Source organism: Procambarus clarkii, chromosome 2, assembly GCF_040958095.1.
Source record: "Procambarus clarkii isolate CNS0578487 chromosome 2, FALCON_Pclarkii_2.0, whole genome shotgun sequence".
NCBI lineage: Eukaryota > Metazoa > Arthropoda > Malacostraca > Decapoda > Cambaridae > Procambarus > Procambarus clarkii.
The window spans coordinates 36,381,559-36,406,640 of NC_091151.1; the positions used below are offsets into that span (position 1 = coordinate 36,381,559).

Below are 25,082 nucleotides of genomic sequence, written 5' to 3' on the forward strand. Positions count from 1 at the left end.
ACGTTTTCCATTTCGTTGCAAAATCTTGGGTGATGGTATTTTTGAAGGTTCCTTTACGTGCAACATGAGGAATTGGATGATGGGTAATGTGAGAGTGTTGTGCATCGCTTTGGCTAGTTGATCTACTAGTTAATTATGAAGAATACCACAATGCGCTGGGAACCATTGGATAGAGGTGTCATAACCGTTCAATGCATTAATTCAGTCACAAACAGTGTATAACAGTATTAGTTATAATATAACTAATTCATATATTATGAACATATACACCAACAGTGCATGTTCTCACTATGGCCCATTCTTCCGAGTTTCCAAGTGCAAAATGAAAACCATGAAAATAAAGAAAAGGGTGATGCTTGAAGTGAGAAAAGGAGAAGAATAGTAGGTAAGAGAAAAGCATTTTGGTGAAGGAAAGTGTCAGGAAAGCAAAGCACTTTTAAGGCATTGGGCGTCTTGGGAATTATCACTACTCAAGGCATCGGTAGGGCTCAAACTTGGTGAGGCATCTGGGGGGGGGGGGGGCTCTTGCAGTGCCTGAGGTTTCTTCAGTCCATGGTCTCTGGAATCAGTTTTCTGTTATGAAAACATAAGATTGTGGTCGTGTCAAGGCACACTATAGTAAATGCTTCGAACGTAACTAATGACTTGAATAAAAACAATAAACATCGCTCATGGCACGAGCTCGAACCACTAACTAACTCGAACTACATCAGGCCGATGACCTTCTTCTGGTCATATGGAATTGTCATGCAAATTTGGTTGAATTCCATATTAAAGTCTTCGAATGCACTGATTATGTAAATACATTATCATTTAGTTCCACATTCCTGTGGAACAAAGATGTAAGATTTTGGAACAGTTGCATGTGTCATAATGGCATAAATGCTATGAAGAAGCTAGAAGTTGGGTTTGGTGGCCAAAAATAGACCAGGATATTGCTGAGGTAACTAATAATTGTGACATTTTCTTCAAGAATTATTAGAAACCCTAGGCCCCAGTACGTTCCTGGCCATGTACTGGAAAACCCCAGGTCCCAGTACTTTCCTGGCCATGTACTGGGAAACCCCAGGTCCCAGTACTTTCCTTGGCCATGCACTGGGAAACCACAGGTCCCAGTACTTTCCTGGCCATGCACTGGGAAACCCTGGTCTGGATTTCATATAGATTATGGATAATAAATATTAGACCTGATGATCACGGACTCTTACACGAGATTTATGGATGTTCATGTGTGTAATTCCACATCATCCAAGTATATGTGTAATTACATGTGTGTGATTCCACACATGTAATTACACATGCGTGTAATTTCCATGTGGAATGTTCAGGAAAACATTTTGTAATTTTGAATTGCCAGACATGGTGGTGTTAGATAATGCTCCTTATTTTGCGTCTGGAATTTTTTTTTGTAGGAAGAATTATATAAAATACGTAAAACCTTCCCCCCTTTAATCTTTCTTCAAATTGTCTGGCCAAGAGAGCAATGAAATTCTGAAGGGTTACAGCGGTTTACGGGAGGTACAGTACTATTAACACAAAGCTTTGTAGATTTTTGTATAATCAAAGAAAAACGCTTCATACTACCACTGGTAAATCTCCTGACTTACTGTTTAATAGGCACTTCAAAGTGCACACGGAAGCAGTAAAAATAGAGCCAAATTAAGACAAATCAGCAACTAGCTTGGTCAATCTGTTGGCTCAGGAAGAGGGCGTTTTGTTACAGAGGTGGATGAAGTATATGCAAGGAATTTTGGAATAGGTAAGCCTTGTGTATAAGGGAAAATTATTAAAGTGGGAATTTCACCGTGCAAGTGCAGAGTTTTGAGAATATTAAATAGAAAAGCATGCAGATCAACTCATGCAAAGTTTCACGGGGAATTTCGAAGACCCATCGGGGGTGGGTGTGACAACTAGTGATACCCAGCCTAATAATGAAGGGGCAACACCTGCGGGTGACGGAGGCAGAGCAAGGGTCATCAGAGAGGAATGAGGATGCAGCTGACTCTATGGACTCAGAAGTTAATAACTGAGAAGAGGGTTCCTCAGAACTAAGTCGAAATCGTACCAGGAACGGTTGAGGGCCACTGGGCTAACAACATTGCAAACCAGACATGACAGGGCGGATCTCACCGAAACTGTTAAAATATTTAATAAATTGGAATATGATGGTCCGGACAGCTTTATCAAAAGGTCGGAAGCAACACAAACAAGGAGGAACAGTTTCAAGCCCAACAAGTACAGTATAGAGCTGAAAACAATTTTTTTCACTCACAAGTTTATAAATCCATGGAACCCATTGAAACCGTGTTCCAAAATTCTATTGAATTTCAAAATCCAGCTGGAAAAAATCATCAAGGCAAATGGGAGGGGGGGGGGGAACTTTGGCAAACTGCCGGCTTCCTGTCCTCCTCGAGGCCACTCGCGTGCAAGTGGCCCTCAGATAATTCAGAAGTTTATTATTATCTTCCACTTTATATACCAATTTGAGAACAGTTAATAGCTCCATCAAAATTTTATATTCCTGACAAAAATAAACTACGCGAGCTATTCCATCTATTGTCTACGATAAAATCATCAGACAATTAAACAGTGTGATGAAATCGCATGCTTTATATGAAGAAGGAAGGCTTCCTGTCCCCGACAATTGGGAAACCAAATCAGGTAAAATTTGTCAATTTTACTGTAATTTATCTACTTAAAATTATCTGTACCTGTAAAATAATGCTGTAAAGTACCTGTATACATTTTTTGTCAATTTTACTGTGAATTATCTACTTAAAATGATCTGTTAGTTTAATGACTTGCCCGAAACGCTATGTGTGCTAGTGGCGTTACAAGAATATAAAATCAACTTCATTTCTATGTTCTCTGTTAACCCCCAATGTACCTTCTTGTATATAAATAAATAAATCATGTACAAGAATGTAACAACTCTTGTATATATCTCAAAATAATTAAATAAGGGCGACGCCCGAGAGAGAAACTACGATAGTCTCGCCTTTCACTTCTATTCGTTTTCTAATTTTAACGAAGGGAGCGTTTGGGACATGCATTTACGTAAGAAAATAGTTATACAATGTGGGTGTGTAGGTTTATCACTAATTTTAATACACAAATATGTATGAATTGAATTTTTATTGATAATTCTCAATTAAATTGTTTATTTCAAAGGTGCTTTTTTTAAATAACATAAAGGTCTCAGATTCTGAGATATGTAAGACATTTTTCAAAAAAGTACATCTAATGTCCTTAATACTTACCTACAACTAATATTTGCTTAGATTTCTTGAGACTCAAAAGGGTCACATAACACATTTCATTAACAAGGTAGACCCACTTATATGTTAAAGTTCAGATCCTAAAGGGGCCTTTGACAAGCCGCCGACTTGTTGCTCTCGTCGGGGCCCCTTGTGTAGATTCCAATATCTATTCCCAGTTCACAGCATGTGGGATACTGAATGTACACTTGCTTTTCAGTGCATATACACTGATAGTTATTATTTATTTATATACAAGACGGTACATTGGGATTGTGAGGATACATAGCATAGTAATTACAATCTTGTAAAGCCACTAGTACGCGCAGCGTTTCGGGCAGAAATTATTATTATTAACATCTTTATTGACAAAATTAATTACAATTTTGCCTAATCTGAGGATTTCGATTAAGTCTTAAGTGAGGATAAAGGTGGTATTCACTGTCACGCAGGACAGAGGGTCATACATAAGACAATAGGTCTAAACTGTAGGCGGAAGTGATGGTTAAGTAAAGTATACTTGCTGGTGGGTCAGTAAGCTATTGTGGTGGCCTTAATAACCACCCACAAGTTGAAAACCCTTAAGCCTAACACGAAAACAAAGTGACTTAGGTCTTGGTTGTAAAACAATTATAAAAAAAATTGGTAAGATTTTTAAGGTGAGCTGTGAGAGCCAGCTCTTTAACTAACTTGTTAACAAGAGTGACATCAGGTCTTGTACTCCACGATGTAAAAACAAAAGTTTGGACTTCACGTCCAGTTTTCCGGTGTTCATCATGTTCATTAGCCTTAAGGCCAACCTATGGAAGATTATTAAGGTAATTCACAAATGGTTACTGACATAAGAGCAAATATATCTTAGTTCTGGACATGATTCACGACTGAAGTAATCTTTTAGTGTCTACAGTTAGTTTAGTCCTTTATTATGCACCCTATACCCATCCCGTGGGCGGTGGTGGAAATGGTTACAGAGGCACATATGGGATCAGGAAATGAACCCAACGGCTCACTTAGCAAAGCAGGTAACACTCTTGTAAAGCTAGTTACACATTTTTCTTACAACACACACACACATACACACACACACACACATACACATATTGTTAATAGGAAAACATATTGATTAACATATTGTTAATAGGAACGTTATCCCTACAGACAAAAATCAGAAGATTCAATTGACGATTTACTATAAAACAAAAAAAACGGCCAACCTACTCACGAAAAACTCTCCAGACACAAAGCAGAACTCCTTAAAGGAAGACCAACGTCGTCTATGCCTTCAAATGCCCACTTGGAGACTGTAAGCCCCAAAGAACTCAGTATATAGGTAAGACAACAACATCTCTTTCCAGGTGATTAACAATGCATAAGCAACAGGGCTCCATTAAGGAACATATAATCTCTTCCCACAACCAGACCATCACCAGAGAAGTCTTAACAAACAAGTACAGAAATCATCGATAGATAGGGACTTGTGCAAGCCCCTATCGGTCACTTGGGAGAGAGAGGCAGTGAGGACAAGACCAGTGTCTTGGATGGTCTCCAACAAATACGATAAGTGCAGTACTATATATGTTTATAGCGGTGCTTCCATTTTTTGTATGAGTTAGAGATAGGAATTTGTAGAAATAAGGATTTTAGAGCCCTGTGTGTAGGGGAAGTGGTGTCTTGTTAATTCAGGTGTATGTACTCAGCTGTGTGTCACATGGGGTTATCCACATTATTGTGGTCAGAGTAGTGTATTGTTAAAACCCATGCCATTTGTAGTGACCTAAGAGGAGTGGAATAGAGTAATGACCTTAAGTCCCAGTTTGTAGAGGCCTAAAGCGTTGTGTGGTCCCTTGTGCCAGTGGTCTCCTGAGGTGTGTGTTGGTGGGAAGGAACCTTCTCCCCCCTTTTGTCTGTATCAATCCTGTGGTGGATCCAAGTACACCCTCCCCCCCCCCCTCGTTCTAATCCGTGTGAGGAAATCTGGTGTTGACCAGACCACACACTAGAAATTGAAGGGACGACGACGTTTCGACTTGAGAATGGTCCAGGACGGACCGAAACGTCGTCGTCCCTTCAATTTCTAGTGTGTGGTCTGGTCAACATACTTCAGCCACGTTATTGTGACTCATCGCCTGCATAGGAAATCTTGTATTTTGTTAAATAAAAACCCTTTTGTAAAATTGTACCCCAAGGTGTATTTCTTGTCCCATGTAGTTAGACTTAGTGATTATTACTATATAGACTCCTGCACTCCCATTATTTATAAGAAAGTAAGAGTGGGTATTGTTAACGATACTCTAGGGTACGCCTTTCAATTTCTTTTTTTTTTTTTTTTTTTTGAGATATATACAAGAGTTGTTACATTCTTGTACAGCCACTAGTACGCGTAGCGTTTCGGGCAAGTCCTTAATCCTATGGTCCCTGGAATACGATCCCCTGTCGCGAAGAATCGTTTTTTCATCCAAGTACACATTTTACTGTTGCGTTAAACAGAGGCTACAGTTAAGGAATTGCGCCCAGTAAATCCTCCCCGGCCAGGATACGAACCCATGACATAGCGCTCGCGGAACGCCAGGCGAGTGTCTTACCACTACACCACGGAGACTGCTTTCACTGCATCTACAGTACTTTGGGTACTTGGCTAAGACTCCTGGCCGTACATTGTTATGAATGAAGGACTTTTACGCATTTCTTGAACACCATTGTGAGAGTTATCTGTGAATTCAGCGATTTTTTCACATTCACTTATATAATGGTGCAAAGTTTGTGAATAGTTCTTCTGACAGTATACATTTAGTCACATCTATGCCAGTAGATGGTGCAAACTCCCAAAAGTACTTTTAGCTGCACCTAAGACTAGTAGTGGTAACGTCTAGAAGTCTGCTAACCTTATTGGATGACCCATAAACGTGTCATCCAATAAGGATGACACGTTTTTCCTGCATAATAGAATGTTGATAGATGGAGTACCTGTTGTGAGTTTCACATTGCCTCAGGTCTACTAGATTTTATAATAATAATTTATAATTTTTTAATTGCTTTAATTTTAATTTTGTTGCTGTTCCAGGAATATTGTTGCCCTCAGGCAACAAAGGTAATCCAAGATTTTTTTTTTTTAAGATGGTAATCAATTCCCTCTTTACAACTAGTTGGCAGTCGATCACTGCCGTTGAGTGAACATAAAGTTCAATACGCTCATAAGACTTATTGCACTTAAGATGGCTTAAGTGCACACGGAGGGCTTTAGTATAGTTGGCCTTGTGGTATCTTTCCTCTGTAAAGTACGATTATACTGCGTTGTTGGGTAGATATAAATATCTTATTACAGTGTGAAACTCACACAGTGTTTAGTGAGTTTCATATTTATTTAGTAGTCTTGATTACAGTAGTCGGTTGGTGGCATTGTCGTAGACGTTCAGATGGAGCTTGGAGCAGAGCAGAAAGCTGAGTGAGCCCGGAGTCGCGGAGCTCTATGCGGGAGAGCGTGGCGGCTCGATGGGGAATCGTGAGTGTCTGAACTCGATGGGAAGCGAGAGCATTGTAGCTCGATGCGGTCGTAGTCTGCTGTCTGCTCTGTGTCGAAGCTGTAGCGTTTTTGGGTTGATTAGAACTACACGCCGAGTGCTACATTCTTGAGGTTTGAAGAAATGTGGTAAGTCATAAGCGTCTGTACTGTAATTCACTGTGGAAATTGTACTGTCCGCTATTCGATTGATTGATTGATGAAGATTAAGCCACCCAAGAGGTGGCACGGGCATGAATAGCCCGTAAGTGGTGGCCCTTTCGAGCCATTACCAGTATCAAAAGATGATACTGGAGATCTGTGGAGGCGCAACTGCACCCTGCGTGACGGGAGATGTCTCCCGGACCAAGTGGTGACCAAATGGTCTCCGCTATTCACTTTTTGCTTGCTTATATTCGGTGACTACACCTCAGCTTCCTCCAACCAGGATGGAAAGAATGTTACCTGTAAATAGGGATAGGATTATAGCTTGTGTAATTAGTGCTAATTAGTTACGCCATTAAGCTAATGAGAGACTGTAGTGAATATATTGTTTGTACTCGCTACACCTCACAGTCACCAGTGCAAGTGGTAGGGATAGGCAGAATAAATCCTCTCCCACCGTTATCAGTGCAGGAGGGTCGGGCAGTCGTCCCCTAGTCAAAATGTAGGTGATGGGGTTAGTAGGAAGAATTTATTGTTGCTGCCGGAGGCGGCTAGTTTATTGTGCACCCTATACCCATCCTGTGAGCGGTAGCGCAAAAAGCATTACAGAGGGCACAAAAGGTCTTTATCAGACCTCAACTTAGATTATTACATAAGCAATTTCATCTATCGTTCACACCTTATAACTACAATGTCAGCTAGTTACAGAGAATGTTCTATTTCAAGAGCTATATATTTACAGTAAGTCATTATACATTAATGGTAGATCTTATTACCCTTACCAATCCCCATAGGTGGCGGGGTGGGAGGCTTCATCTCCCCCCACAGTCACCAGGTGGCGGGCGGGAGGCTGCATCTCCCCCCACAGTCACCAGATGGCGGGCAGGGCGGCGTCGCTCCGCAGACACGCGGACTCTCCCATCTGGCTACCACAGCTCTGGGTTTGAAACATAAACAAGTGTTGCAGCACATGGCAGCAGCAGGGACCAGCTGGTGACCGAGGCTCTCGTCGCTGGTGTTACTGACGTTGTTCTGGCGCTGACCGCTACTGTGGTAGGTGCTGTCCACCTACTATACAGCCATTCTTGCTGTTAAACGCCAAGAATGTGATTAAAATTTGATTATTATGAGGAACACGTGCAGTCATTTGTGCTAGGTAGCATTTATTTATTTGTGTGTAGTTTATATATATACAGTATATATATATACATATATATACATATATATACATATATATACATATATATACATACATATATATGTATACATATATATACATATATATATAATATAATATAAACTATACTCCGTGGTGATATATTATATCACCACGGTTTATATCTCACCACATTATATCTCCGTGGTTTATATTATATTATAAATATAATATAAACTAGCAGTCTCCGTGGTGTAGTGGTAAGACACTCGCCTGGCGTTCCGCGAGCGCTATGTCATGGGTTCGTATCCTGGCCGGGGAGGATTTACTGGGCGCAATTCCTTAACTGTAGCCTCTGTTTAACGCAACAGTAAAATGTGTACTTGGATGAAAAAACGATTCTTCGCGGCAGGGGATCGTATTCCAGGGACCATAGGATTAAGGACTTGCCCGAAACGCGTACTAGTGGCTGTACAAGAATGTAACAACTCTTGTATATATCTCAAAAAAAAAAAAAAAAAAAAAAAAAAAAAATACACACACATCCCTCAGGTAGCAGCCTATAGCAGCTGTCTTAACTCCCAGATACCTATTTACTGCTAATTGAACAGGAGCATCAGGGTGAAAGAAACTGCCCATTTGGTTCCCACCTCTGTTGGGGATCGAAACTGGACCCCTTAGGACTACAAACCTCGAGCGTTGTCCACTGGGCCGTCAGGCTCCTAATTGCCGAGTGATTTATGGTTTACCCCAAAAACTCTTATTCTTTATGTCAAGCTTAGGCATTTGGTGTTTAGGTACTAAGATTATTGCATATTATGAGTTTCAATTATATTTTTGGTATACAATAACTTAGCATTAATATCTTGGAAAAAAATGCATATAGGGTTAGATTAGAGATATCTTGTTTGTCGCTGCCAGCCTCCTCCAGGGGGTTCACGCTACCGCACGATTTGGGAACTGGCTAACCTCGTATTCCTAACTTAAACAACCTAACCAAACTTAAGGTATATTTGGAACCAAAAACAAAACAAGTTGACAATGGACAAAGTTTTCTGCTGTAAGAATATTGATTCTTATACATGCATCATATGTTTTATGCTATTTTGGGAAATGTGCCATTTTAGAAAATGTACAGCTTGGTCTAAGGAGTAGTACTAGCATCGTCTGAATAATAAATCTTGCCTAACCTTTGATGGTATGATGAATAATGACGTATTAGCCACTATGCTGCGTGGTTAATAAAAGTATATCTTGTAATTAGTCTGATTGTGTAAATGAATCTTAATTTTTAATGTGCCTAAAAAATGCAGCACCCATACCTTACCTTGAGGTGCTTCCGGGGCTTAGCGTCCCCGCGGCCCGGTCGACAACCGGACCGCGGGGACGCTAAGCCCCGGAGGCACCTCAAGGTAAGCACCCATAGGCCCTCATCAAACATAACTTTTTTATTTATATTTTATATACTGTATATAATTAAATTAAATTTTTTATTCAGGAAAAGTACATACATATACATAGTTGATTTACAAACATAATGTTGGATTTATAGAGCGAGCTAGTACATACAATACCTGAAGTCACTAATACGTATATTATTTCGGGCAATAGGGTCAGATTAGAGATGTCTTATTCATCTGATGTCTTGACATCTCTTATATACACAAGAGTAGTTGCATTCTTGTAAAGCCACTAGCATGCATAATGTTTTGGGCAGGTCCCTAATCCTAATTCTCCCCAGAATATGACCCGCCAAATCATTTAACAACCAGGTACCCATTCATTGCTGGGTGAACAGAGGCTACAGTTAAGGATTGGCATCCGGTCAATTCTTCCTGGCCAGAATACAAACTGAGGCCAAAGCATTGACAAAGCACTGGGCAAGTGTCTTACCACTGTGCCATGGGGACAGTTAACTGCAATCCTTAGGTTAGGAAAGGGCTCATAATTCACACATTCCTCAAGTTATTCCCCTAAAATTTGTGTACTTTCCAAATCAATGTGCATTCCAGAAATGTGCACGGCAATAACACTTACCACCAAGAATACAGTGACACCTCATCTTACGAATGCCCCTATTTACGAACTTTTCGGGTTATGAGCCCAATTTCTTCGGAAAATTTTAATTGTTGTATAATTAAATTAAATTGTATAATTAAATTAAAATTTTAATTGGGTTGGTCAACTTTGTCTCTGGAAACAAGTTTGTTGATAGGCGTATGGGCCGATCTAGCGTGTAGTGGCACAGTGATCACGCCTCAGTTTACCAGTGCCTCCCGCCTAGTGACTATCGCGCTTGAATTCTTTGTAAAGAATTAGTTTTTCTTAAGATTTTTGGCTATTTGAATATAAAATTTGTTATTACTGGGGTATATATCTTGCCATGGGTCCCAAGAAAGCCAGTGGTAAGATTCAAGCCAAGAAAACACGTGTGAGAATGACCATTGAGGAAAAACAAGGGATCATTCATAAACACGAAATGGTATGAGGGTTGTTGATGTATTTATTTATTTATTTATTTATGCATATACAAGAATGTACATAAGGAATGTGAGGATACAAATATGGTAATTACAGTCTTGTAAAGCCACTAGCACGCACAGCGTTTCGGGCAGAAACGGGCAGAAAATTTTTAATGTGCCTAAAAAATGCAGCACCCATACCTTACCTTGAGGTGCTTCCGGGGCTTAGCGTCCCCGCGGCCCGGTCGACAACCGGACCGCGGGGACGCTAAGCCCCGGAGGCACCTCAAGGTAAGCACCCATAGGCCCTCATCAAACATAACTTTTTTATTTATATTTTATATACTGTATATAATTAAATTAAATTACAGTAATTTTTTTATTCGGGAAAAATACATACATATACATAGTTGATTTACAAACAATGTTGGATTTATAGATAGAGCTAGTACATACAATACCTAAAGCCACTAATACGCACATTATTTCGGGCAATAGCGTCAGATTGGAGATGTCTTGTTCATCTGATGTCTTGGCATCTCTTATATACACAAGAGTAGTTGCATTCTTGTAAAGCCACTAGCATGCATAATGTTTTGGGCAGGTCCCTAATCCTAATTCTCCCCAGAATATGACCCGCCAAATCATTTAACAACCAGGTACCCATTCATTGCTGGGTGAACAGAGGCTACAGTTAAGGATTGGCATCCGGTCAATTCTTCCTGGCCAGAATACAAACTGAGGCCAAAGCATTGACAAAGCACTGGGCAAGTGTCTTACCACTGTGCCATGGGGACAGTTAACTGCAATCCTTAGGTTAGGAAAGGGCTCATAATTCACACATTCCTCAAGTTATTCCCCTAAAATTTGTGTACTTTCCAAATCAATGTGCATTCCAGAAATGTGCACGGCAATAACACTTACCACCAAGAATACAGTGACACCTCATCTTACGAATGCCCCTATTTACGAACTTTTCGGGTTATGAGCCCAATTTCTTCGGAAAATTTTAATTGTTGTATAATTAAATTAAATTGTATAATTAAATTAAAATTTTAATTGGGTTGGTCAACTTTGTCTCTGGAAACAAGTTTGTTGATAGGCGTATGGGCCGATCTAGCGTGTAGTGGCACAGTGATCACGCCTCAGTTTACCAGTGCCTCCCGCCTAGTGACTATCGCGCTTGAATTCTTTGTAAAGAATTAGTTTTTCTTAAGATTTTTGGCTATTTGAATATAAAATTTGTTATTACTGGGGTATATATCTTGCCATGGGTCCCAAGAAAGCCAGTGGTAAGATTCAAGCCAAGAAAACACGTGTGAGAATGACCATTGAGGAAAAACAAGGGATCATTCATAAACACGAAATGGTATGAGGGTTGTTGATGTATTTATTTATTTATTTATTTATGCATATACAAGAATGTACATAAGGAATGTGAGGATACAAATATGGTAATTACAGTCTTGTAAAGCCACTAGCACGCACAGCGTTTCGGGCAGAAACGGGCAGAAAATTTTTAATGTGCCTAAAAAATGCAGCACCCATACCTTACCTTGAGGTGCTTCCGGGGCTTAGCGTCCCCGCGGCCCGGTCGACAACCGGGTAGAGTAGAGGATGTAGAGTAGAGGATGTAGAGTAGAGGATGTCTCTACCTCATTTATTCAGAAAATGTGTGCACTATGAGAAGAATTGCAAAGTTTTGCTGAAAAGTGTCACTCAAATCAAGCTGTAGCAGGCCAGTGTGTTAACCTTTTTAATGACAATGTGATGTCTCACTTGAGACAAGTGTTATAATGTAGGGAGAAAGCAAGTGTTGTTAGACAGGTTTTTAGTGAGAAAAACAAGCAGTGAGCCACAAACAGGTCCTAGTGGTATGCAGGCAAAACGTGCCAGAGAGTATACCCCCAGAGAAGTTATCATTGCCTGATGTTATAATGGAAGGGGACTTCCCTTCCAAACAGTAACACCTCTCCTCCTCTCCCCCCCTCATCACCGTCTTCCATTCGCAAACAAATGCCATCAATAAATGTAAGTAAAAACTTGTACATACTTTAGTACTAAAGATTTGGGTGAAGTAGGTATAACATTTTCTTTGAAGTTAATTTTTTGGGAGTCTGGAACAGATTAATTCAGTTTCTATTATTTCTTGTGGGAAATTCGCTTCAGTTTACAATTTTCGGCTTACGAACTGTCTCAGGGAACAGATTAAATTCGTGAGCTGTAGTACCACTTTACTGATGTAATGTACTGTATGAATACATGATCATGGTATCAGGCTACAGTGTAATTTGTGAATTGTTGGTGAATGGATCATGTAAGAAAAACTGCTTTCCTGGGATCGTATCAAGTAAATTGTACCTGGTAAATTCAGGTAATGATTGTCTATATTGGATGAAAACACTAATGTCACTACTATTTTTCATACCAATCAGTAGTATGCTGTGCTGTTCAGATGCAGGAAAACATAATTTACCTGAATATACAGTATCTGAGGGCTATCATCTCTAGAGGCAGGATTTTGAACTATGTTGTAGTAATATTTTGGCATTTATGGCTTTGGTAGATACACTTCCATGGGTTTATAAGCCTGTGGATGAAAAAAATATCTGGTTTGGTCCTACATTGTAGCTTGTTAAATTTGAAGCTGTTGCTCCTTGTATGCATTATATTTGAACTTTTAACCCTTAAACTGCACACATGGTTTTTAGGTTATTTTCCTAGTGCACATTACAAAAAATCTAAGATTCTTTCTTGTTTTTATACTGTAAAACATTTAATTCTGATGATGGAAAAACAATTCTAGTCAATTCAGTTTGACTAAAGTGAGGTGAAGAAATGCTGAACATGTAAGATACTGAGAATTAATTTTCAAGTAAACTACAGTATTTGTAAAATATTTTCCTGGTTCATAAGGCCTTGAAATTTTGCATGGTGGTTACCTTGAGATGGTTTCGGGGCTTAGCGTCCCTCCAGCCCGGTCCTTGACCAAACCTCCTCATTGCTGGACTGGTTAGCCAGACTGTTGGATGCAGTTGCTCACAACCTGACGTATGAGTCACAGCCTGGTTGATGAAGTATCCTTTGGAAGTGCTTATCAAGTTCTCTCTTGAACACTGTGAGGGGTTGGCCAGTTATGCCCCTTATGTGTAGTGGAAGCATGTTGAACAGTCTTGGGCCTCTGATGTTGTTGGAGTTCTCTCTGAGTATCTATTACACCTCTGCTCTCAATGGGAGTATTCTGCACATCCTGCTATGACTTCTGGTTTCATGTGGTGTTATGTCTGTGTGCAAGTTTGGGACTAGCCCCTCTACTATTTTCCATGTATTAATTATTATGTATCTCTCCCGCCTGCGCTCAGGAGAATACAAATTTAGGCATTTTAGTCCAGCACGTTCTCCAAACAAAAGTGATTCCATGCACCCGCCAAACCCCCTGTTTATGAATGAAAAACAGTTTACACAACTCTCAACTGATTTCGTTCGAACACTTCCAGAACAAGTGCTTCACTGACAAATTTTGTTCGAACCGTGACGTGACGGTGTAAATGTTTCACCCACGTACTACTAATACAAATAATTGCCAACAGAACCTAACCTAACCTAACCTATGCCTATATATGCACAATATGCTAATATATTATAATATTAATTTATATTTAAGAAAATTCCTGTTTTGAATGAACACCACGTAAGAATTTATGAATGCGTCTGTAGGGTCGACCACTGGATGTAATGGAATTGAGTCGAGGATGGGTTGTTTAGTCAGTCCCAATAGTTAGATGTTTTACTGAGTGGATTCTAGCAGTAAAGGATCTCTGCATTGGTGTCATTGGTTCTGAGCATACACATCAGTAAATAGATGGTGAGGCACCAGATATGGTGCCAGTTATTTTAATAATACCCAAGATTGTAACTAAAGATTTCAAGAGTTTTTTTCCCTGTATGGACAATGATTGCTAGAGGTTTCTAATGTTGAATGACAATTACATAGAATATTTAGGAACTTTGAATATTAAGCGGCACATAACCACTTAAATGCGCAGTTATGCGATTATGCTCTGAGGATTGTGCAATTTTTTTAATTAGGCTGTATTTTATTATTTTGTAACGTTTTTATTACTCTTTGTGATTTGAAATGAAAATGGTTGAGTTTGGAAACATTTTGACATTATCATTAGGTGATCATTTATTAAAAAAAAGAAAGTCCTTAACAACTGCACCATGAAATTGTTGTCAAAAAACAGGTGTGCAGTGCAGGAGCACTGCACACTGCACTTAATAATTTTAAAATTAAATATTGAAAACTTCACATTATCAAATCAGATTAAAAAATATAAACTATCACCAATTGTTGTTCATTTGGTATTATTATGCTCTCAGAACAGCATGTGGTCTTCATTTTAATCAAATTAGAAATAGGTTTTCAGTGTACTTTACTGTAAAAAAAAATCGTCAATATGGCATTTGAAATATGCGGCAAATAAAAAAAATATGTAATTCCAAACATTTAGGGTTTATGAAAAATCCATTCTCTAGGGATTGTAGAACGGACAGCTGAGCACACAATATGTCAAAATGGTAAGAATCTGTCAGAAACTGGAATTTTAGAAGCCACTCAAAGTTGAAATTCTAGTTTGAGATAACTGAAGTTGAAGTTATCGACAATGAATAAAGGTAGATCGAATTCGTTAATTTACTTGTACGTTTTAATAAACATTGCTTGGCATTCATACTCGAATATATGAAAGTTGTAGGTCAATATGTGTTGAAATGAAGTCAAGAAAAAATAACCCCCCAAAAATAAAATATTGGGATAATTACAGTATAATAATTATAATGATAATGATTTAGGGGATATATTTAGGATATACTTTATATAAGTGAAAAAGCCCTAATCTGGTTCCTAATCATCAAACAACCTAAAGAGGCAACGAAAATAGTTTGAAATCTGAAAAAATCAGCCAAAAAAGATTCGGTCCTAAGTTCTGTGAGTTGTGACTGATTTATTTGTTGATCGATTTCATTCTATCTTCACATAGTTAGGGACGGATATGCACTCTCCAGGATGTAAAGGTTACAACATTACAACAAAATCAGATAATAAACAGTAAAAAAAAAAAAGTTTCCTCCCTCCCAAAGTTTTTTTGGACATTGATGAACGTAACGGGTAATAACATTGGGAAATGTATTTATATGATATATAACAAAATAGAGCATAACAATATACTTATTCATCATTGTTTGTGTTGTATATTACTCAGCAATGCCATAAAGGCACCAGCTGCATATCCACTGTGGACACTTCTTACTACTGTACTATTCTTCTTTGTGCCTCGGACAGGTGCTTGCATCTCTTTATTACTGCATTATCCCTCAGTTCCAGTTAATAGAAGATGTTCTTCCTATCAACAAAATGTTCTTTTTAAAACAATTTGTCTAAAATCAATTTCTGAAAATATTTTGATGAAAGTTTCACATCTCTGAAGCTAATAAGCTGGAGATTTGTTCAACATTTTTAAGTAATTTTTACATAATTCAAATATTTTTTGCTTCTTGACCCCTAATGCTGCGCCGGTTAAGTGTTAAAGAAGTGGTCTAAGTTAATATCTACAAAACGTATTAAGGATTTTAAAAGTCTCGGCGAGATCAGCCATTTTCTTTGGTGGATCCAAGAGACTGTCCCAGAAAATGCCGGCTTAGTTTGGAGGGTTCCTTACCCTGAGTAGTGCATGGGTCTTTTGACTTTTGTGGGGCTCAGGCAACCCTGAACCCCACAGGGTTGGTTAGGGTCTTCTTTGTCTGGGTGTGCACCTGGGGTTCACACCTTTGTTCTGGGCTCTGAAGCATCTGAGGGCTTCAGGGTTTTGGGCTGGTTGTTCTTTGAGGGTTATCCTTCCACATTGGCGGTGGAGGTATTTGAACTTGTACTTCTTACCACAAATCCACTTCTATTCCTTTTGATGGGGTGTTTCACTGATCTCTCCTTATGGAGGGGGGATGCCCCCCATCCTCCCCCCCTTCAGAAGGGGGAGACACCTTCTGTCCTTACAGGCAATTTGCAGGCATCTGATGATGAAATGGATTTGCCCCAAGGTCCTCAGTTTTAGGTAGAGCCTCTTGAGACTAATGGCAGGGCTCTTCAACCTTGCTTAGTCCCTGGTGCCTTTTGCAGAGTGGATCTCACTCCACACAGATGATCTTTCATTTGTTTGAATTTGATTCCTTATCTGCTCCTTATGTGCATTTCCATATACCATTCGAGGCATTGAGTGCATTACATTTACAAAATTGTACTGTATTTGGTTCAGTTCCTCTTTGAAGATCTAAACATCACCTCCTTGATGACCTGGCCTCTTTTGAGTTCAAATCTGCTCCCTTCTACTGGCTGAGGTATCGAGACCTAGATTAATGTTTGCCATATTACCTTGTTCAGTCTCCCACTTTGTTACCAGCAGCAGAAAAAATGTTACAGTACTTGTTTTAATGCAGTCAAATTATTGGTTCAAAGCAGTTTTTCCGGCTTAGTACCATTTTTCCACTACTGTAAGTTATAAAAACCTATTTTAAATATTTTTTTGTTATAGACAACTTATTTAGTTTGTTCATACTATTATGACTTTCAATACTTTGTATTCTAAATCATCGCAATAATACAATATCAGTATAATTATTTCATTTCAGAATAAAAGGACAATGTTCCAATTAGCCGAGATCCGTCACATGGTACGCATCCCACCCTGGTTATTTGGTCAAACACTTAATGATGCTGTAGTAGAAGAACTTAATCGAAAGCTTGCAAACAAGGTAAGTTAATCATTTAACAATTGTCATTGCTCGGTTTCTGTATGAGTGATGTGGTAATAATAACCATGTGGATGTAATGCAGTTAGACCAATGAAAAAATTCTGCTATTGTTTTGTAATTAGTGTGTGATAACCTCATCATTGTGTACTGGTACTAGGGTCCTACTGTTATTGTCAAATGTTGATTTAGCCTTTCCTGCCAGTGCTTGAATTTATGCCTGGATGACATTAGCAGAAAGGCGTGGGTTACAAAACACTTCCTTTGAGCTGTGGCAGGAACAGGTTTGTGTAAGAAAAGTACATATTTCATTGTAGATCTGTATATAGGACTCACTGTTTTTGTCAGTCCTATGGCACAGTTGGAAGTGCAGATGTTGTGACAGGGAGAGATGGTTCCTTCTCCCATGAGATTCTAGATGTTACCACTGCTAGGCTTAGGCTCGGCTACAAGTACCTCTGGGAATTTGTAACATCTGCTGATGTAGATTTGACTAAATGTAAACTCTGTCAGCAGAACTATTTGCGTCATTATATAATGGAATGTGAAAAAATCGCGGAATTTAGAGATAACACCATCAGTAGTGTCCAAGAAATGTGTATTTTATTCATAATGATGCGCTGCCCGAAATCTTAGCGAAGTATCCAAAATTTGCTTACTTTAGGTAATGCATGCACATGACTGTAAAGCTGCCACCCAGTTGGGTGAGTGTGGAGCAAGACTAGTAACTGTGTGACTCATCACAGATGTAAAATGCCTTGTATAGTGACTATTGTGAGCCGCTTATTGATCACTTGTGACAAAAGATTATTGATGTGTGTATAGTATTTGTGTGGGTGATTAAATATGTATGTGTATGTATATATATATATGTATATATATATATATATATATGTACATGTATGTATGAGAATGTGTACATGTATATATAACATTAATAATTTTGTAACTAGTGTCAAAATTTTGTTATTTGCTTAGCTAAACAAACTAGAGGGTTCAGTTCCTGAACCGATTATGTGCCTCAGTAATCCTTTACACCACCGCCCACGGGATGAGTATGGGGTGCATAATAAAGAAAGAAATTGAGAAATTGAATTGTTTTTGTCAATTATTTATGTAAATACTTATTCAACAAAAACACCATATTGTGTAAACTAATAAGTGAAACAAAAAATATAAAATACATAGTCCTCTCTCCTTATCACTATATCAAGAACCCTCATACTTGGGGTGCCATCAAAAGACACAGTAACCACACCACCCAACTGGGTAGTGTGGTTAGAATTTCTTTTAAGAGTGATCGTTGGTACACTATACATTGGTATTTGTTGGTACACTACAGCTCCCAAAACTAGAAAAGACATAATTTTATCTGTAGAGTCCAATGGTGGCTCCCTGTTGCTACCGCATTGAGTTGCACATTACGCAAGCCATGGGAATGAGGGAAGGGGATGTTTCTTCAATGCTGGATTTGATATTCGCTAGGACAGAAGAGATATTTGACATTTGGTACCTTCCTCCCTTGGCTAAGAGCAATCATGTACTTTTGAAATAAAATTGGCAACATGTTATAATCTAAAAGAGAATGTGGAAAATGAATTGGTTGAAAAAAACCTGATTTCAGGAGAGGTGTGGGGAATTTTCCCAAGAGGAATTTATTTGTTTGTTTATTTATTTATTAAATTATTAGATTATTAATTTTGTTGTTTATAATTAATTTGAAGTGGATTTTATATTTAAAAATGGACTGTATATTCTGATATTTCCCTGCTAGTTGTTTTTCTTTTTCACATAAAATTGGGGGTATATGTATGTAGCCTATCACACAAATAAATGAATAATAGTAATAAGCTGGGTGTTTATTCTACTACAGTACTACTACTGGTAATAGTACAGTGGGACCTCGACTTGCGATTGCCCCGACTTACGATAACTTCGAGTTACAATATAAATTTGATCGGAAAATGCGACTCGATTTACGATAGTGTTGTAGACTAACAATATTTGTTGGTACATGTTCGGGTCGACCGAGCGCATGGTTCCCGGCAGGTCGCGTAAGCCGACCTGCCTCAGTTTACTAGAGCCATCCACTTAGTGACGATCACTCTTATAAGATTTTTTTTTTTGCTTTTTTAACATAAAACTGATTATTATATATTACGCCATGGGTCCCAAGAAAGTCAGTGGTAAGGTTCAACATATGAAAACACATGTAAGGATGACCATAGAGCAAAAACAAGAGATCATTCGTAAATATGAAGATGGTGTGCTGGTTGCTGATCTAGTTAGGCAGTACAACAAATTTCAGTCAACGATATCCACAATACTTGCTAAGAAAAAGGACATGATATACCTTTTGCCACTTTAGCACTCAATAATCACGAAACATAGAACACAAACACTTGAGGATGTTGAACAGTTATTACATGTATAAAATTGGATACACAGCAAGGAGTTAGTGGGTGATAGTTTCAGAGGCCATCATTTGTGAAAAAGCAAGGAAATTGCATGAAGACCTTTTAAAGAAAACCCCTGGAACGAGTGATGCAAATGCGATAGAGTTTAATGTGAGCAGGAGATGGTTTGAGAAATTTAGAAAAAGAAGTGGCATTCATAGTGTTCTGAGTGTTGTGTGTTGTGAGCTGGTGGAGGAACACAGCGAAGAACTGACCACCGAAGAACTTCACAAGGAGCAGCAATAAGAGACAGCTGAGGAAATTTCTTCAGGGGAGGAGACAGTACAGAATGTCCCTTTCTCATTAATTAAGATGATGTGTGCAGCATGGGAAGAATTGCAAACTTTTGCTGAAACGACTCGCCCAAATCACGGTGTAGTAGCCTTATCCTTTTTAATGACACTGTGATGCCTCACTACAGACAAAAATTAAAATATATGGAAAAACAAAAATCTATGGAAAGGTTTTTAGTGAGACAAACAAGCAGTGAATCACAACTAGGTCCTAGTGGTATGCAGGCAAAACGTAGGAGAGTGTGTACCCAAGGGAAGTCATCACTGCCTGATGTTATAATGGAAGGGGACTTTCCTTCCAAACAGTAACACCTCTCTTCCTCCCCCTCCTCACCATCTTCCATATGCATCAAGAGTCCTCCATAAAGGTAAGATAAACATATGTACTGTATTGTAGTTAGAGAAAAAATTGTATTCAGTATAAAATGTATTTTTAATATTTTTGGGGGTGTGGAACGAATTAATCCAATTCCCTTTATTTCTTATGGGAAAAATCGCTTCGACTTACGATACATCTCTGGGAACGGATTACCATCGTAAATCGAGGCCCCACTGTATACTCAAAAACAGCTTGGCTGTTGGCAAATGGTGTTTGGATTATCCAGCCATACACACGTCCTGGTAATGTAAGCCATATCGCCTCATGTGTGAGCAAGTATGGCATCTGTACTGATTCACATAGATGCAAACAACTTGTTGTGATTTCTTCCTCCCTTGAACTGCATCTGCGAAGTAATTACAGATTACTAAAATGTATCCACAAAGGCGTTACATAGCAAGGAAAGGTCGAGTGATTTGCGAAACCAGGCTTACCCTGGGTTGGGTGGTCACTTGCCTTATAATCAGGATGAAATTAACTAATACTAAAAGATCTGTTATCATAGTAAATTAGTTAAAATGGAAGCATGGTACTCCTCATAGTTAGCAAAGTTGCTGTGGCAGACTGGAAGAGAGCCGGTCGGCCGAGCGGACAGCACGCTGGACTTGTGATCCTGTGGTCCTGGGTTCGATCCCAGGCACCGACGAGAAACAATGGACAGAGTTTCTTTCACCCTATGCCCCTATTACCTAGCAGTAAAATAGATACATGGGTGTTAGTCAGCTGTCACGGGCTGCTTCCTGGGGTGGAGGCCTGGTCGAGGACCGGGCCGCGGGAACACTAAAGCCCCGAAATCATCTCAAGATATACCTCAAGATAAGATTCACTGTTGTTTGACTTTGAATTTCGAGTCTTCGTGGTGTCTTGTGGCACAGAACCTCCCGGGAAGACTTGTTTTCACACAATGCCGGCCCTCCTCCCTCTCGCCCTCGGCGTCCCAAAAAATGCGGTTTAATTTATTTTCCAATATGGTTTTGTCTTTTTATTGACAATGGGAGGGCACCTTTAATTTTATGGTAGATTTTATTAAGTTAAATCCTAGCGAACACTTTTCTATCAAGTTCAATCAATAGAACTGGCAGTTTTATGGACAGTGGAACCTTGGTTGATGGTTGAACCCTAGAGCACGAATTTTTGTTGTACGAGGTTAAATTCATCGTAAAATTTGAATTGGTGATCAATGGTTTACTTGGAAGATGACGTCTGTTCGTACGCTTATGGGTCGAACGAGTGGGTGGTGCTGGGGGCGCGGGGCGGAGTATTCTGTTTACAAGTTTATTCCGTATAGTGGAATTCAGTGGCCGTGCTTGAATTTTTTGTGAAGAATTTAATTGTTTGACTGCTTTTCTTGGGGGAGCCCCTTCGGCTCCTGGCGCTATCCAGGCTGTTATGTATATTAGACTTTGGCATCAGTTAGTGTAGATGGAGATTCCCTTTGTGTGGAAGCACAAAGGGCTGGCATGCGAGACACAACGAGGCCAATGACATCATCAAGAGGAGGCTCGTCTCAGCTCAGTGCCCAGCAGAGAGAGAACATCGCATCTTAGGGGACCAAAACCCAGATTTCCCTGCACTTCGCCCTGATGGCATCACCATATACTCCTGGAAAAGGGGCAAGCACTTGGTGTGGGACTACACGTGTGTATCTACACTAGCTGAAACCTATGTACGTTTTAGTGCTGATCAAGCAGGTGGGGCAGCCAACCACAGGGAAATAGCAAAATCAGTCAAATGCAGGTGATTGGAAGGTCAATACATCTTTGTTCCCATAACGTCTGAGACGCATGGCCCCTGGGGCAAAAGTGCCTTGGGATTTCTCAAGGAATTGGGCTCCAAGCTCAATGAAGTCACCAGGGACCCAAGAGCTGCCAGTTTTTTGTTTCAGCGCCTCAGTGTGGTGATCCAGAGGGGAAACGTCTGCTGCATCCTCGGTTCACATCCTGAAGCGGAGGAGCTTCAAGAGATCCATAACCTTTAAGCACTCTTTGTATCAACCAATGTATATCTTGTAACCTTTGAAAACATAATACTGTAAAGCAAAAAAATCAAAAGGAAGGGGGTGGTAGGAGAAAAGCACACAGAAACTGTATTGGAGGGGACCTAAACATTCCCTCTAATGTGTTATGTGTGGTTTCCTCCAAGGCTAAAAAACAGTAATATCCATTTTCATTAACATCTAATTTCTTTGGTTTTATAAAGGTTTTAACTAACAAGGCATTGCTTGAATTTGTCATGGATGTAGAGCCGGAGATATAAATTGCACATTATTATCTGCTTGGTGAGGTGCTTTCTGGGATTTATGCATTATATCTCTTAAATCTTTCCTTTTTTTCCACAGAGTGCACAGCCTATATTCAACTGGTTACTATTATAATAGATTGTTATGCCAGATTGAAGTTGTTTGTGGACTGCTTGTCTGTTATTGTATACAAACTTGATTAAGGTTGTTTATGGAATTGTACCTTCACACGCGTGTTGTAGTTTATTAGTATGCAAAAATATACTTAACAAATGCAGTTGTAATTTTTTATTGTGTAAGAAATGTTTAATAAGCAGATATTTAATTGCATTCAGTAGCTGTAAAGTGCAATATAATTTAAGACCTGGTGATTGAATAAATGTTAACAGATGTTGAGGAACATAAAGTTGAGGAGAGAGCCCCTGCAGGCAAAACAGTATTTTCAATGAAGTCTACTTGGCTTGTTATGTCACTGCAAGCTCTGAATATATTTCATAAGAGGCATAAAATAGAATATGAAATTTTGTTGGAATTTTCAAATACATTGAAAGCTTTTGTATGATGTTTTGTATTATGCATTCTACTGTACTGTATTGGGTAAAAGTTTGATATTCAGGGACACATTACGTGTTTGGTATATATATTTTAGAATTAATTAACTTTTGGGACTTTTCTAGGTGGTGCTGAATGTTGGGTTATGTATAGCACTGTTTGATGTGACATCTCTGGGAGACTCCTACATCTTCCCAGGAGACGGAGCTTCTCACACCCGAGTCACGTTCAGATATGTTGTCTTCAGACCGTTTTTGGAAGAAATTCTTGAAGGAGTTGTTAAATCTTCAGATGCTGATGGAATGCAAGGTGAGTAGAGCCTTTGTTTATTGAAAGCTTTATGCATCACAAGTGGCATAGACATGAGAAACAGTGTACTATAAAGTATTGAGTTTTTAACATTTGAACCCACAGTCATTTCTAATACATACTTGTTCAGTGTGCAACTATCAGAAGTACAATCAGATCTTGGTTAGATGAACTATATTAATGGTAATAATTAATTCATTGTTTATGAATTAAACAATGTTAATTCATTGTGTGAGGGCACAGACAGCCAGTTTATACATAGAGTACTTGTTAGGCTTGTACTGAGGTCCCCCTCAGGGTCAAATTACTGACCCTTCCCAGGATGAAACCCTCATGACAAGCTCACTAACTCCTGGGTACCTATTTACTGCTAGGTGGACAGGGGCATTAGGCGATAGGAAACACACCCAACCATTTCTGTCCTGCCTGGGGATTCAAACTCTGAATTCTTGATTGCGAGTCAAGAATGAACCCGACTGTACTACCTGGACCCCTTCTATATATATGGGGAAGGGTCAATTAATTGTAACTGAATTTGTTTGATTAATCATCATTCTAGTTATCCCTAGGGCATTGGTTCCTAGTCCATGGAGTCCATGGAAAAATATGAAGAGGTCCATGGGACCTCTTCAAATTTGGTGTCCAAACCTGGGTGTTATTCCATGACTCCACCTCTTTCAGAGGATTGGTCAGTCATTCAACCTTCTTGGCTCTTCATGTCTGTACTAATATTATCATCTCTACAGAGAGCGGGTGGCAGATTTGAAGGTGTCCCACCTATGTTGTTCGTGGCAGTAGTGTGAGTTTTCTTGGTACTCTTCACCACTTTCTTTTCCTTCGTTGCTACTCTTTGGTCTGTTTTCACATGGTCTTTTTGTTTCTTGTTTGTTTCTTGATTGTCATCTTGTGTTGAATTCTGTCACCTCTTATTGTATGGTGTTGGTTGAGCTGCTGCTGCTTGTGTTCGATGCCGATACTTCCTTGACACTGTTTTGGAAGGGATCTTGTACACTGTTTTACCTTCTGCCCGCTCATGCACCACCCGAGTCCTCTTGGTCGTTAGACCATGTTCTCATCTTTCATTTTTCTTCCTGGTTTGTATGTTCCCTTCTGTCCAGTATTCTTTTTGTAAGGCCCTGTTTTTGTTGGCTCTGACCTCTGTCTGTCTCATGTTTGGGAGCTTGTTTGAATCTGATAGGCACTGTGTTCTTCTGCAGCCATCTCTCTTTCCAGTGAAGAAAGTGTCTGCGGGCTACCCAAAGAGTCCTTTGGCTGTTGATGCTTGGTTGGTTCGGCTGGGGGTGCATCATGCTTTGTGCCCAGTAGTGGCCATCCACTACGACCTTTGTGCCACTGATTTTACCTCTGTGAATGGTTTGTGGGTGGATCCTGTTTCCTTGGTTCTCTGTTCCGAGACTCGTGTTTCTCAGGTCGTCCACAGTGAAGTAAAGTCCAGCAAGCCTGCGGTCTACCTTCATGCCCATAATATTTGTAAATACATTGGTTCTGCAGTG

General features: G+C 39.4%; 1 protein-coding gene across 5 annotated transcripts in view; it reads left to right on the plus strand.

Annotated features, from left to right (window-relative positions):
• Positions 1-7,814: 7,814 nt before the first annotated feature.
• Positions 7,815-25,082, plus strand: part of Polr3H (RNA polymerase III subunit H) — a 103,096-nt gene continuing 85,828 nt past the window's right edge. For all 5 annotated transcript variants that reach the window (XM_069324288.1, XM_069324279.1, XM_069324290.1 and 2 more), the window contains exons 1-3: positions 7,815-7,971; positions 17,221-17,343; positions 23,385-23,568. In XM_069324288.1, coding sequence (XP_069180389.1) covers positions 17,233-17,343; positions 23,385-23,568 — 295 coding nt within the window. In that variant the 5' untranslated portion in view covers positions 7,815-7,971; positions 17,221-17,232. The remainder of the gene's footprint in view (positions 7,972-17,220; positions 17,344-23,384; positions 23,569-25,082) is intronic.